The sequence below is a fragment of the Thamnophis sirtalis genome, unplaced genomic scaffold (genome assembly GCF_051295495.1).
Source record: "Thamnophis sirtalis isolate CommonGarterSnake01/CBP01778 unplaced genomic scaffold, rThaSir2_p1.2 scaffold_2, whole genome shotgun sequence".
NCBI classification, from domain to species: Eukaryota; Metazoa; Chordata; class Lepidosauria; order Squamata; family Natricidae; genus Thamnophis; species Thamnophis sirtalis.
Window position 1 is genome coordinate 86,015,542 of NW_028261382.1, and position 16,258 is coordinate 86,031,799.

Consider the following 16,258-nt stretch of genomic DNA (forward strand, 5'->3'; position numbering starts at 1 on the left):
TTCTTAATAGGTAGTGCTTCAAGAGCCTCATATGCTATCAGACAGATCATGCCAGCCATATTATTTGGGATGCCTTAAACAGAGATGTCAAATATTGACTTTGATACCTTTGAAAGATATGCAATTTGCTACTGGCTTCCTCATTAGGGCATGGTGGAAAACAGCAGTACATATTGAGTTCATTTTATATCCCTGGAATCTTTAGGATATTACAGGTTCCTGCAACCTGATGCCGTCCAGATATTTTGAGCCAACAATTCCTGGAATTCTGAGAGCTGTAATCCCATCAGGGAATAAGATAGGGAGAAACGGACATAACCAAAGGCTTTTTTGTAATGTGCCTATGTTATATAGTTCATCGGAACTTAGATAATATAATTCTACTTACCATAGTTATATAAAGCAAGGAAAATGTATGGCCCTACAAACCTTAAATGACTATTCTGATGATTCCTCATTAGTGGCCACTGACATGACAGATGAGCTTCAACAAATTCTGATGGTGTGTTGATCTCCTTGACACATCAAGGCATTATGGGACTTACAGTGTTTGTAGCTTTGCATGTGGCATTAACCCAATCTTTATGTGTAAATAAATATTAAATAGTTATTGCTCAGCATGATATGTAAACTACTTGTGATTTATGCTACAACCATGGCCACCCATCATATTCTTAGTGCAGACTCTGAACCCACTTTGTGTTTGTATATATGTAACATTGAAGAGAAGGGTTTAGGAATTCTGTTAAGAATTGTGCCTGAATAACTTTACCAACTATTAAATGTTTGAGCAACTGATATCAGACCATCCCTTTAGAGTTGTCCAGACAATGATATTTGAAATTATGTTGAAATCATACTTGATTTTTTTTTCTTGCTCATTTTCAAGATCACACAATTCTAGATGAATGAACGAAAGTATAAGAAATATAAAGTATAAAAATAGTATTCGCAGACAAACAAATTTTCATCTCTAGTTACCACTGGATTCTGCAGTCCTCTCTTAACAGGAATTGCTCCTTACCTTTCCTGATGACCTCCTGCTAAAGTTCATTAGTAAAATATCTGTGACTCCAAACTGAATCATTACCGCCTGAAAAAGAGAAGAAAAGCACATTCAGTTGATCAATGGAGGAATCAAAAGTATTTTAACAGCATGAGAACAAGGCTCTAATATTCCTATTTTCCAAAACAGGCCCAAGGTCAGATTTAATGAATTCCATTGAGCCCCCAATTTGTCAATCAGGAATAGCTCCTGATATTCACTTCCAACAACTTTTATTGTTTCTTCCTTTCATGGATTCAGCTTTTGGAGATGAAAAAAACGGGGAGATAAAAAGGTGCTAAAATGTTCTTCTCTCCCCACAGTTCTTAAATTAGAAAAACAAAAAGAGTTTGTGGTCTGATATGAAACAGCTTCTTTTTTAGCTAGTCAGATACACTGGGAGTGGGATTCTGAGGCTGTTTTCTCTGAGGAATTCTTCCAGGCCCAAAGGAAACTCCCATGTCTGTCGCAATCGTGGAATTATTAGACCTATAATCCTTGCTCTGTACAGTTAGGATTTAGCATTCTTGTCTGCCTCATTCTCCTGAGTTCAAGGACAGTGCAGGAATCGGCACTTGTTGGAAGAGGAGAACACATAAATCTTAACAACAAGAAAGGAGACTCTTCCCATATGAACTCTATCAAGCAACTGGAAGGGATTCTCTTTTCCACATGAAGTTTATCAAGTAGGAAGGCGACATGTTCTGCTTTACAGGGGACAGTCCTTCTATTTGAAGACATCTGTCAAGGTTCTGACTGACAAACTCAACCAAGCCAGACAGATTAACAGATGAGTTGGAAGGGAACTTGTAAGTCATCTAGTCCAACCCACCACCCAAGCAGGATACCCCACACTCATGTTGGCGAACTGAAGAGCAGCTGGCCGAAGCACATGCGCGCACCAGAAACCAGAAGCTCAGCTTCCCGGTGCGCGCCTGCACGCCAGGGAACTGCTTTGTTTCTGGCGCTCCCGTGCACGCAAAGACCACATTTGCGCCGGAGGAGTAATACATGCCATAGGTCCTTCACCATTTCTAACAGATGGCAGCCCAGTCTCTTCTTGAAAGCTTCCAGTGATGAAGCTCCCACAACTTCTGAAGGCAACTTCTGTTCCATGGGTTGATTGCTCTGTCAGAAAATTTCTCCTTAGTTCTCAATTTCTCTCCATTATTCCTTTTCTGGCCTTCAGGGGCTTTTGGAAAATAGCTTAATCCCCTCCTCTCTGTGTAGCCCCCCAAATATTGGGACACTGCTATCATGTTTCCCCTGGTCCTTCTTTTCACTAGACTAGTGATGCCCAGTTCCTGCAATTGTTCATTGTATGTTTTAGCCTCCAGTCCCCTCATCATCCTGGTTTCTCCTCTCTGCACTTTTTCTATTAGGTTAGATCTCTTTAAGAATAGTTTTATTGAGTACATCATTTTGGCAGTTATGAAAGCAAAACCAACTCTAAATAATTCCTGTGGTTTTCGTATAATTAAAGAATAGATATTCCCCTCCCTCCTTGTCCCAGGTCACACTGTCCAATTAGGGGTTCTGGCATCTCTTGGATAACTCCTTCCAGTCTTTGGCCAGCACCAACTGGGATGACCTTGGTTCCCACGGGATGATCTGTTATTTGTCTGGTGTGACATCCCAAGCCTCTTCCCCAGGGAAATATAAAGATGGCTGCGGCAACAGGGGTCACTTTCAAAGTTGACAGTCGGATCCCCCTGAAAGAGAAAAGCACTTGGAAGACATTAAGCATATTAATGGAACTCGGGTCCCCTAGGGAGAGCCTTTCGGTTTCCTGGGGGTATTTCTCGTGAAATTTCTTTATCAATCTGTTTGCCTTCATATTCTGTGTTTTTACCAGTGGTGGGATTCACTTACCTTTGCTACTGCTTTGCAAATGTGTGTTGAGCATGCACACCGCGTAGAAGGTCGCACATTACATTGGGGCGGATGGGCAGAGCCTCCTGCAGCCGCCGCTAACAGTTCTTCTGAACCGGTAACAATTGCCAGAATACAACCTCTGGCTTTACCCATCTAGCTTCTGACATCAGGTATCCCTTCCACTGGACTAGTGCTGGAGCAGTGGTGGGTTTCAAAATTTTGTCGAACCTACTCTGTGGGTGTGGCCTCCTTTGTGGGAGTGGCTTGCCGGCCATGTGTTCTCTCTCTCTCTCTCCTTCCTTTTGTCTCTCTGTCCCTTTTTCCTTTTTTTCTTTCATCTCTCTCACTTTTTCTTTCCTTTTTTCTTTTTTATTTCTTTCCTTCTTCCTTTCTTTCTCTTTCTCTTTCTCTCTCTCTCTCTCTCTCTCTCTCTCTCTCTCTGTGTGTGTGTGTCAGTGGTGGGTTTCAAAAATTATTGGAACCTCTTCTGTAGGTATGGCCTGCTTTCCGGGTCCACTGGTGGAACCTCTTCTAACCGGTTCGGTAAATTTGACGAACCGGTTCTACCGAACTGGTGCAAACTGGGAGGAACCCACCTCTGTGCTGAAGTTTCCCCTTGTACAGCCTAGAATCCAGAACCCTCTTAACCTTGTAGTGTTTCCCCCTCTTCGTTACAATTGGACTTGTAGCTATCCTTGCTACTGGCCTCAGCTCTGGCCTGGCTTAAGCAGACGACAGTGAAACACCAAATGCACTTTCCCCAGGAGACGTGGCAGTTTTAATTCTACTGTGGCTGGATTTATAATTTTCATTTCTATGGGGAAAGGACCCATAAACTTTGGACCCAGCTTTCAGCTGGGCAGCTTTAATTTCAGATACTTCGTAGACATATACACTTCCTCTCCGATGTGGAGCGGTTTCTGAGGCGCTCGCCTCTTGTCTGCCTGTATTTTCTGAGTCTCTGTCGCTTTAGCCAATGCTCTCTTTACATTCCCCCATATGTTTTGCCAAGAACCCATCCACAACGTTAAAGCTTACTGAGGAGGGAGGCAAATTCATATAATTAAAGAATAGATATGCCCCTCCCACCTTGTCACAGGTCACATTGTCCAATTAGGTTTTCTGGGACCTCCCGGGTAACTCCTCCCAGTCTCTGGCCAGCATCTGTTGGGATGACCTTGGTTCCCACAGGACAATCTGCTGTTATTGTCGGATGTGACATTCCAAGCCTCCACCCACCCCCACACACACTACGTGGCAAGCTGAGAAATATAAAGATGGCTGGGTCTGTTTTGAAGTGGAGATCATCCTGTTTGAAGGATGTTGAGCCTAAATCAGGTTCAAACTTAAATGACCCTTAAGGAGGACAACTAAATTTGGTGTTGGAGACAACGCCTGAGAATTCGATGGCTGGCTTTCCAGGAAAATAAGCAAATGGATCACTAAACAAATGAACTGAAGTTCTCATTCAACATACCAATGACTAGACTCAACCTATCCTATTTTGGGCACATTATGCAATGACCTAGCTCTCTGGAGAAGGATCTAATGCTGGGAAAGTTGGAAGGAAAGAGAAGAAGACAACCGAAATCAAGGTGAATGGATGCAGTAGTGATGGGTACACTGCTGGAAAGCCAGGTTAGGGACAGGTTGTTGTTTTTTTATTAAAAGTTTTTTAAAAGTTTAATCCCCCCCGAACCCACCTCCCCCCCCAACCTCCCAGAGCAAATACAGGGTATAAACATTTAACAAGCATGTTCTAAAATAAACTTTAGCATCATCCCTCACTTGTATTCATTCACTCGTAAGCTAGCTGGAGTTTCTGAGTCCCATATTTATTTTGAATATAATCAATCCATCTTCTCCATTCCAGCTTATATTTCTCATCTGAATGATCCTTGAGATAGGGACAGGTTGTTATGGAGAAAAATATAACTATTGGGGGGAGGGGGGGTGTTCCCAACCATGTACAGGTAGTCCTCAAGTTACGACCACAATTTAGACCAAAAATTTTGTTGCTAATTGAAACATTTGTTAAGTGAATTTTGCCCCATTTTACAACTTTTCTTGCCGCAGTGGTTAAGTGAATCACTGCATTTGTTAACATGGTTATTAAGTGAATAAAGATGATTAGGGGACTGGAGATTAAACCATATGAAGAACAGTTGCAGGAACTGGGTATGTCTAGTTTAATAGAAAGAAGGACCACGGAAGACATGATAGCAGTGTTCCAATAGGGGTTGCCCCAAAGAAGAGGGAGTCAAACTATTCTCCAAGGCACCTGAGGGTAGAACAAGAAGCAATGGGTGGAAACTAATCAAGGAGATATGCAACTTAGAACTGAGGAGAAATTTCCTGAAAGTTAGAACAATTAATCAGTGGAACAGCTTGCCTCCAGAAGTTGTGAATGCCCCAACACTGGAAGTCTTTAAGAAGATGTTGGATAGCCATTTCTCTGGAATGGTATAGGGTTTCCTGCCTAGGCAGGGGTTGGACTAGAAGACCTCCAAGGTCCCTTCCAACTCTGCTATTGTATTGTATTGTATTATATTGTATTGAATCTGACTTCCCCATTGACTTTGCTTGTCAGAAGGTCGCAAAAGGGGATCACATAACTCCAGGACACTGCAACCGTCATATATATGAACCAGTTGCCAACCATCTGAATCTCTGACCATGGGATGTTGTAATGGTCGTAAGTGTGAAAAACAGTCAGGTCACTTTTTTAGTGCCATTGTAACTTTGAACGGTCACTGAATAAACTTGTAAATTGAGGAGTATTTATATGTATGTTATGATATAATGCTTTGGGTTGAAACCTGTTATGTGGAGGACTGTCCAGTTGCCCAGTATTCATCAGGCTGGGCCCAAATCATGCGCACTGTAAATAGAACACAAAAATCATTGTACCGCAGCCTCTGTGCAGCTTCTCCAGAATTTTGTCAAAGGGTGAAAGTGCAGGAGGGAGGGGCATGAGGGGAGAATTAATTCCAAACCAATGTAATCAATGGAACTAAAAATAACCATTATGAAATTAATTGAGTCGTTTAACTGAATTTCCTTTCCCCACCAAATATGCTATCCCATGACCTGGGTAAGCAGTTAAATGTGTTCTGTGACATTGTTTTATGTATGTATGTATGTATGTGTGTGTGTGTGTGTGTGTGTGTGTATGTATGTATGTACCGTATTTTTCGGCGTATAAGACGTACCTTTTCACTTCCAAAATGAGGCTGAAAATCTGGTGCGTCTTATACACTGAATACAGCATTTTTTTGGCTCCCGAACCCCCGCCCCCTTCACCAAAATGGCTGTGGAGAACCTGTAGAAGGCTTATAGAGTACTCTTGGGGGCTGGGGAGGGCAGAAATGAGCAAAAAACAGCTCATTTTATGCTCAATTTTACCCCCCCCAACCCCCAGGAACACTCTATAAACTTCCTAAGGGCTATCCATTCCATTTTTTAAGCGACAAACGGGCCGTTTTTTGCTCATTTTTGGTCCCCCCACCCCCCAGGAGCACTCTGCAAGCTCCCTAAAGGCTATTCATGCCTTTTGGGGGGGGGGAAATGGGTCCGTTTTCCCGGAAAATGGGCCATTTTGGGGAGGTTTGCAGAATGCAAAAACTCCCCCCCCCTTCAAAACCTTGCTGCGTCTTATACTCAGGTGCGTCTTATACTCCGAAAAATACGTTATATATATTTTCTGCAGAGGTGTAATGTTGGTAGAGGTAAATGCAGATCCTATTCATGATTCTGAATTGCATTTAGTTCAAGGTTTTTAAAAAACATATGTGGCTAAAAAAATCTACAGATCAGTTTTACATTTTTCAAACATGTGAGGCCATTGACCACACTGGGTACAAGTGTTGGAAGGTTACTCTAGGGTGTTCAATATTCATTTCTCCTTTGATTTCCTATTTTCAAGCTTTAAAAAAACAACAACCCCAGGCCATATATACGGTATGTAATTGCAGCACAGCTTAATTAAATGTGGCCCATGTTTTCTGTAACTGCTATGTATCAAATAAAAAGGGTCATAGTTCCAAAACTATTATCTAAACCTCATTCAAGTCAGTAAGTTGTTGAGAACTAATTTATGTCACTGTAATTTGTCTAGAATCCTAATACAAGTATATTTGGATCTGAACCCTCCTTTTTGTATTGCACTTTGTTACATGCAGTGCACTTCACCTTGCTACGGCCCTTTCTCTTGGATATCCTCTTCCGCTCTGGCAATTATACTCCCAGAATTCCCTGGAGTTAGGAATGCCAATCCATTTGGAAAGTGCCAAGTTGGAAACGGTGCTCTAGCCTGAGGTGCAGCAAGGATAACTGGGAGGGGGGAAAAATGGAATGAATATTGAGCTCTTCTCTCCATGTCCAAAGAACTGGTATCACAGCTTGCCCACCACATCTCTTTCCATAAATAAACGGGGCACAAAAATCTAAATCACCAGATGGCAGCAAAGAGATACAGAAAACTCTTTAACCCTTTTCCACCATCCAATGGTGGTTCCTATTTTGTAGCCCAGATCTAGTAGCCTAACTAGTTTAAGGAGATGTAGAAACCCATCAAAAGTGATTGATTGAATAAACTATGTTTAAGCAAAGAGTGAGTTGGAATGATACAACTCACTTCTTTAAATATGGGTAGCGTATACCCATTCCGAAACAGTTGAATAAGTAGGAACGAGCTCAATACAGGAGTGATAGATTAAGAAATTATGCCTTTGCAATTTGCCCAATATGCAAATGAAGCTCATGGAAAAGATCACAGAGAAATTCATGCATGCTGATAATGTTCATAAACAGAACCGAGATAGCTGCAAGGCCAGTAAAGAAAAGAGAGTAATTACATCAAGTTCCTCTAATGAAGGTCTGCACAATCACAGCACCATTTGTTTGCAAGAAGCAAGTGTCAGGGGGAAGTTAATCCCACACCAATATTCCAGATGTGGTTAACTCTTTTGCTCCTAGCCTGATCCAGGGATAGCTGCTTACAGCTAGAGTAAATATTTGCCTTACTATCCATGCTGAGCTCTTAGCAACTGAATGACTAGGTAGTCATTGTAGGCATGGATGGACAGACAGACAGACAGACATGGCAAGCTTACTCAATCAAGTCCCCTCTCTATACCTTGGACTTCAACTTCCAGAGTCTGCTGCCTACAAATTCTTCAAATTCCCATCCAGCTCTTCTAGAGTGCCTCAGAAGGATGACATTCCATTTACAAGGCTTTGCTTGATTGATGGCATAGAAAGACAAGAATTTAGCCAGGCTGGCTGGGAATTGTGCAGTAGCATTCACATATCCCACCCAGGTTTTGTTCCGTTTGAATTTTAGGGCACAAACCCAGTCAATATGCTTTATAACTCTCATAGTCTGCAATTCCTTTACAGTTAAGCAAAATATGGCTTTGTGGGTTGTATGAACATCTGTAAGCTAAAAGGGCATCACGCAAGAGCAGAATCTTTCCATTAGGGTGTTGTGGTGATTGAATGAACATAGGTGTAGCCTATGTGGCTCAAATGAGATGGGGGGGGGGGGGAGAAGCAGGTCTTTTGAAATACTCTTATTATTACTGATGGAAAATTACACTCCTATTTATTCAATAATGATGTTAAAATCTATAAAGCACTAAAATTGCCTGGGTTAGAATAGCGTTTCCAATGTCATATAAAAAACAGTAAAAATATTCATGAAAAACCATCTCATCTTCATACACTGCTAAACCAAACATACATAATTCCATATATAATTATTTAGAAGTAACATTCACTGATCTCTCAGTTATCGAATTGTAGCAAAGCCTGAGTTTACGTATTATGTTACATCACCGAAGAGCTCATTCAGGATTGGCTAACTAATCCTGAACTGAACCCTGTTCATAGTTTGCAAACAATGATGTATGGCTTAGTGTGCCCTTGAACCTAGATATCTGTGGTTTATTCAATGAGATTGAGTTAAGATCAATCTGAGCTTAACTCAGTGTGAATGAAGCTAACCATTGCAGCACAAATTCTAAAATGAGAATAAAAATTCTTCTCATTTGCCCTGCCTTAATTTTTCTCAATTTTCTTCCCTATTGTCTCTCATAGGCTGAACAGTACAAAATAAGTACTGATATTTAACTTATATCTTACAAAGTATAAACCATAGTAATGGCAATTAATTTTTCTTCATATTTCTCAACTGCCCCTCTCTCTTTGATTGTATCAGTAGCTATCTTCCTCTTAATTCTTACAAGAGTGAGTTGCTGATTTTTTACTATTGTTAATCCTATTCCTTAATAATGTTATGTTAGCTCCTGCTTTTATTCTTTCATTATGTTGACTTTTTTGACCCACCTGTGTTAATAATAAGAATCCATAACACGAAGGCTTTCCACTAGGTGAGCAAAAATACAGGGTAGATGTTTGCGCACTCTGACTCCTACCAAAAGATAAAACAAAGATAAAACATGTCACATCGTGTACATACAAGCCACAATATATCACACTTGGTAGTAATTTTTTCCAGCTCAATTAAGAGTATTTTAAGAGATTAATTAAGGCATCATGTAAGAACAAGTCAGCTTGATTTTGCAGGCACCAGAGCTTTTATTTTGCAGCATGAAATATAAGTAATCCTCTACTCTCATTTAGAAACTGTTTTAAGTTACAATGGTACTGAAAAAACTGACTTAAGACCAGCCCTGCTGCAGAGCCCCAGGGTCGTGTGATTGCCATGTGCGACTTTCCAGGCCCATTTCCAAAAAGAAAAGTCAATGGTGGAAGCTGGATTCACCTAACAACTGTGGCAAAAAAAAGGTCATAAAATTGGAGGCGGCTCAGTTAAAAACTGCTTGCTTAGCAACCGAAATGCTGTTCCTTATTGTGGTCATAAGTCGAGGACTACCTGTAGTTGGGAATATCATGCAACTTCTTATTTGTTTCAGTTAGAAGGCTGTTTCACAGTTTTCCTTGGGACACTGTGCTGGAAATTTATTCTTGGCAAACATGCCAATAAATCTTATTGGTGTACTGTACCTCAGTCTATTCTGACTGTGAAAAGTTTAAAAACAAAAAGAAGGTAAATATGTAACATCCTGTTGACACACCAAGGTAAACCTGTGACAAAGTATTAAAATATTGCTAAGGCAATCTGGGTGAACTAAGTATATACACATTTCATTTAACACAACACTGATCATAAAAGAGGCTCCTTTTTCTATGAAGTGGCTCAGGGAATTCCTGTGAAATGAGCAGTGAGTGCAAAGGCTTTCCCTGTGTCTGTTATTTGCTTGATGTATTTGGGCTGAAATTTCCATTAACCACAGCCCATGTACACAAACGTTTAGTGAAACTGGGGGGGGCGATTGGTACAGAGAATAAAGGACCAGACTCTAAAATTATACAACTTCAAGTTATAACTAATTTTAAGGTCCCTTTGCATTTTATCTGAGAGACTGCCTCCTGCCACTTACCTCCCAACGACCAACTAGATCGCACAGGTTGGGCCTCTTCCAGGTGCCGTCAACCGGACAATGCCTGCTGGCGACTCCCCGGGGAAGGGCCTTCTCTGTTGCTGCGCCGGCCCTGTGGAACGACCCACCTGCAGAGATCCGGACCCTTACCACTCTCCCGGCCTTCCGTAAACCCGTCAAGATCTGACTGTTCCGGCAGGCCTGGGGCTGTTGAGTGATATCCAGCCCCGCTTAGATGGAATGGGTGATGTGAATTTTAATACTGTATTTTTATTTTTTATTTCTATTTTTTAAATTTTAAATGTTTCTTGTCTGTTGTGAGTCCCTATGGGAGAGGGCGGCATACAAATCCTAATAAACTTGAAACTTTATGCTGTCTGACATACCAGGACTTTTGAAAATGTTAAAGCAAGCAGTTCACAACCTCCACCCAACTCAATTTGGAATTGCCCTGCACTATTGGATCCAACCCACTAATATTTAATTTAAAATACCAATATTTTAAATTAAATCAATTTTTCATTTCTGTTTCAGCTTTCTTTATGCTGGCCATCCTCACTTTGAAATGTCACTCAAAAACAAAAGTAAAATACTGAGAGTACACATATTGTAGAGCCATTTTTGGTACCCTGCATATCACATTTTTTTCAAGATTTCAGACTTATCCCATTGTGCAAACTTAGGGCAAACTTAAGAGTGGATGCCATTCATCCAGGTGTTAGTGACAGGTGCTACTGAATTGGTTTGAATTCACCAAATTACTCCTGTATTGACATTTTGCCCAGGCTGTACACTAATAATGTGCGAATAGGCAGCAATATAAATCTCCTAAATAAAATAAAAATAAATAACAACTCACATCATTCCCAAAGTACTCTAGTAATCTTTTTGATCTTGTTCTTCCACCTTATCAGTATTCTTCCCCCTTTTCTACTTCTCTCAATCTTGCCAAACATAATCTTTTTTTTCTTATGTATATTCCACTTGCTCAAAATCTGTTTACTGAACCGCACTTCAAGGAAGAACAGTCAGTTTTTCTTTGCTTTAGGACTAATTGCATCCCAATCTATATCCTAAAAGAATCTTACTTTTTTTCCCCTTTTATTTTTTCCAAAAATAGAGTGCATCAACACTAGAAAGACCATTGCTTTTCAGAATTTCTCCCTTATCATTATAATGCCCTTATCTTTCATGATCTTGTCTACATTTGTCATAGCTTTTCTGCTTAAAATTAATCTCCTTTTCATTTCTATAGTACAATAACCATCTTTATCTTATCACCTTATCAAAGGTGATAATAAAAATTAGTCATCTGATAATAGTTATCTTCTGATAAGGAACAGTTGCTGGGTTATAGAGAGGTTTGTAGGTAGGTAATTTCATTGCATGTGGTGTTTAAGTGTCTTCCCCTCAACACTTTATGATAATATAACCAGAGGAAGCAAATGTCAGGCTGAAATAACTGGAACCAGAGGCTAACATACCATAGTAATAGCCAGGCCTTGAAAGATGCCAAATTTATTTATTTTATATGGCTTCATTCCATCATATACCAAAGCCTCATCCAATTTAGTGCCATCCATATACACAGGTCTTCAGCTCTTGTAATCCGCAGAATATGGGATATATGTCCGATTTGGATAATAAATGCCATAAATGAAAAATAGCTGGCACCAAAGTGTTTGAGATGGAAAGCAACAAACCACAAGCCTCAAATGCAATTCTTTATTAGCATCACTCCTATTCTCATACCAGCGTCCCTTGGCCAAACTCTGGCCTCCTTTGCCTTTCAAGACATTGTTCGGGGCATTGTTTTAAAAATCTGTTGAGGGCATTAAAATTAAATTTGTAAGAGAAACATGCATGTAAATACCACGTATAAGTGAGAGGGTGAGTGCGTGTGTGTGCGTTTCACTCGTTGCTCTTGTGTTGCCTCATTAGCAACTTGTTGAACAAAGTGTTTGGGAGTTTTAGCTGCTTTGCAAAAGAAAAGAAAAGAAAAAGCGGGGTAATGGCTGCAATTCCCAGGGCTTGGCAAATTATGCTCCCGCTGAATTGAACTGGATTTTGCTTTGAACGCTGCTATCATCATGGCTGTCAAGCAGTTTATTCCATACGCGGCGCTGAGTATCTGGAGAAGACCTTTCAGACCAGGCACGCCATGCAAACTTCAGCGCGCTCACTCGCCAAAGCAAATCCTTTCCAAATTCCTCGGGACTTAACTCTCCAGATCGGAAGGAAACACGCTTAGGTTGCAACCTCCGCCGCCCCCCCACGCCGCCCCGCCCCACTTGACTTCTCAAAGTTACCTTGCAACAGGATCGGGCTGCAAAGATTCCCTCTTTATTCCATCTATTGAAATGCAAACCCGCCCGCCAAGATTTAGCAATCAGGGATCCGGGTGGGGGGGGGGGAAGCCGAGAGGCGGCTCCTTCGGGATTCCTTGCTTTTTATTTGGCCAGGAGAGCCTTCGCAACGAGGTCCGCCTCTCTTCCTCCCCCCCCCCCCCCCACACGCTCCCACCCTTGTTTGCTTCCAGCGATCCCTTGTTTCTGCACCTCTCCTTTCCAGGAGGGAGGGGGGGGAAGAAAAAGGGAAGGCAGAGCCCGGGAGTGAGACCCGCTCCAGAACGGCCTCCCACCCCGCCCCGCCCCCGCTTTTAAATCACAATAAAAAGTGGGAAGAGAGAAGGAAAAGTGCGCGCATCGGGGGGGGGGAGCGGGAGGGGACGCCCTGCGCGGGGAGGGGGCGCGGCGCTGGGGGGTCCCGGGAGAAAAAGGTGGGGGCGGAGGGGGATGAGGAGCGGAAGGGGGGGGTCTGGCGGGGGGGGGCGTTCCTCCTCCTCCCCTCCTCCTGCTCGCCCGGGGTGTCAATTTGCAGCGGGAGCTCCTCCTCCGCCTCCTCCTCCTTCCCGGCCCCTCGCTCGCATTCTCGACCCTCCCCGGGTGGGCTGAGCAAGGGACCCCTCCGGCCGCCGGAGCGAGCGACTTCCACCCGGGCTCCCTCCGCCGCCGCCGCCCAGCCTTTCCCCCGGTCCGGCGCCGCCTGGCCTTTTCCCGCCTCTCCGCGCTCCCTCGACGCCGCAGGAGGGGAAGCTCCGCGGCGCCTCCGCCTCCCTTCCCGCGAGTGTCAAAACTTTGTCGGGGCGGCGGCAGCGGCGGCGGCGGGACGGGGCTGAGGCGGGAGGCCGGGCTGAGGCAGGCGGGGTGCGCGGAGCGGCCGCCCGCCGCACCGGGACCCCGCCGCACCATGCCTCAGCTACAGCCCGCCGCCGCCGCCGCCGCCGGTGGAGGAGGAGGAGCGGGCGGCGGTGGCGGCAGTAGCAGCAGCGGAGCCGGCGGAGGCAGCAGCAGCGACGACCTGGGCGCCCCGGACGAGCTCATCGCCTTCCAGGACGAGGGCGACGAGCAGGACAAGGGCGCCGGGGGGCGCGGCTCGGCTCATGGCGACCTGGACGAGCTCAAGTCCTCGCTCGTCCACGAGTCCGAGAACCGCGGCGGCGGCGGCAGCGCCTCCGGGTCCGACTCTGAGGTAAAAAGCGCGAGGGCGGCGGCGGCGGCGAGAGGCCCGCGCGGGGCGGCCGGGGAGGGGGCGGAAATGGGGGGGGGGCGAGATTCGCCGGGGGCGCTTTTGGCCGCGTCGTCTCAACCCCCTTTCTTTGTGTCTCCCCCCCCCCTCACCCTACTCTTTCTCCCCCACCCCACTCCCAGTCGGAGAGGCCGCCTCAGCCGCCGCGGGAAAGTTTCCAGAAGCCGCGGGACTCTGCAGCAGCCGAAGGTAGTAGCGAGCCATGGAGCCGTCCTGCGAAGTGCGGTGGGGGGGACGGGGGACGGGCGGTGGAAGTGGGGCGGGCGGCCTGGCGACGACGACTTGCGCTTCTCTCCTCCGTGCTCTTCCCGTCGTTTTCTGGGACGAGGAGGAGCTTACTTCCCCTCCGGATTGCCTTCCCCGAATTTGGGCCCTGATCCCGAGCCGGTCGGAGTTCTGGAAATTTTCCTTTTCCGAAAAGGGTTTTCCTCTGCCCTCCCCGTGCGGGTTTCCTCGGCCGTCGGTCCCAGCGCGGAATCCTAATCTGGATTTGGAATCCCCGCGCAGTGAAAGGGGGGGGGGAGGCTGGTTCCCCAGTGAAGTTGGCCGCCTTTGCAAAAGGCGCTGCTTTGGCTGGAGCGCGGGGGGCTCTCCTGCCCTTTGGCTTGCTTGCTTTCGCTCTCCCCCCAGTAATCCCAGCCGGCTAAAAGACTGGCTGATAATGGTTTTTTTTGCTGCGGAACCGACCCTTTTTGGAATGGAAATTGCCCCTGGGTATGTGGGTTTAAGTGGCAGCCGAGTGGCAGTGAAACGCGCAGATTGACGGGCTCTTGACTGCGCGCGATTCTGCTCCTTAGTCAGATGCCTTTGGAGATGGAGGTGCAGCTATGCTGCGAAGTGGCTCTCTTTGAGCTTGCTTGTTTTCTTGCACCCCTTTCATTTTCCAAACTAGGTGACATCATGAGTTCTAGTGACCATCATCAGTGCCAGTAACTCAAACTAGGCAACATCAGTAACACTGATGGTGTTAGCTAGTTTGGGTAATGAAACGTCTCAAAAAAACAAACAACAAAAAAAAAACCAGGCAAGGTCAGAGAGCACCAAGGAGTTCCCATTTCAAAGTACAAATATGCTCTTATATTAGCAGCAATTGTGCTTAGACTTTAGTGTTAAAATTGTAGGGCTGAGGATACCCCCCATGGCTCGTTGAAGTTACAAGATTTACTTTTTACTTTGAGTAAACAAAGCATATGGTGACCTATGGCTCTTTTAAGAAGTAATACTTTTTGAATGTAAATTTATCAGTGTTCTCGAACAAGAGGCACCATTTTACTTCTGAATGAAGACGTTTAGGATCACTGAGAAGGAATAGTTTAATGCTGTGCATGTTTATGCAGAATTGTTCCCTTAAGTTCATATGAATGTATAGAATTGCTGCTTGACAAGGGAATTTAGCCGGAATTTTTAAAAAAATGCACTACAGAATTTTGAATGGAGAAGTCAGAATTCACCCACTTGTGAGTTTTTAAATAACTTAAAAAGTAAAGTATACAAATTCCTTAATGATCCATTCCAAAGGATCAATTTTATGAATACATTTATTTAAAACATTCAAATTAATACAGTTTATTTCTAAATATAGGAATTGCTGTGTGAAGTTTAAAACATGTAAAGTGTTTACTCAGAAATAAGCCTTGCTTGCTTCAGGGAGAATTGCTTGGTGGGGCTAAGTGTAAAATTAACCTAATATTAGGTGGATTCCTCCCTAAGTTTCTTTTTTGCACATTTGGGGGAGGGGGTAACAACTCTTATTCTTCCTCATCTTAACAGTACAGTAGGTGAAGTAAAAGTTATAATTATTGTTGTTATTCGTGTAGAATTTTGGACTGCAGTTAATCTTGATAAATGATCCAGTGGTACTTTGGTGGGGGTGCAGACATTAAAACATGATTGCATAAATCTCTAGCTCACTGAATGAAAGGTGACAGACCTGCATATGTTTCCTCAACTTTTGTCCCAAAGACAGACTTTGGGAAGTTTGCAACTCTGCAGTTTGTATTAATGAATGGCTCATAGGGAGGGACCTTTTTATAAAGGTCATTACTTTGCAATACATATTTATCATAGCAAGCCTGCATTTATCTAACATAGGTGCTTAACATTATGATCTAAAAGAATGAAGATCTGTCATTTTCTAAGTGTTATTTGCATAACTCTGAAGATTGACCAAGATATCCTGGACATTAAGTATTACATTGCTGAAAGGTCCACATCATGAGCCATTTTTTAAATTTTTGTGAATCTTTTCATGTGATTTATTGAGTAAATTATATCTGAGCAAATT

At 43.7% G+C, this 16,258-nt stretch overlaps 1 protein-coding gene across 2 annotated transcripts in view; it reads left to right on the top strand.

Moving 5' to 3' along the window:
* The first annotated feature begins 13,330 nt into the window (after positions 1-13,330).
* The window catches only part of TCF7L1 (transcription factor 7 like 1), a 53,099-nt gene continuing 50,171 nt past the window's right edge, over positions 13,331-16,258 (top strand). The window contains exons 1-2 of one of the 2 annotated variants that reach the window (XM_087706290.1): positions 13,331-13,917; positions 14,097-14,163. In XM_087706290.1, coding sequence (XP_087562416.1) covers positions 13,636-13,917; positions 14,097-14,163 — 349 coding nt within the window. In that variant the 5' untranslated portion in view covers positions 13,331-13,635. The remainder of the gene's footprint in view (positions 13,918-14,096; positions 14,164-16,258) is intronic. The other variant, XM_087706289.1, reaches the window with a different exon arrangement.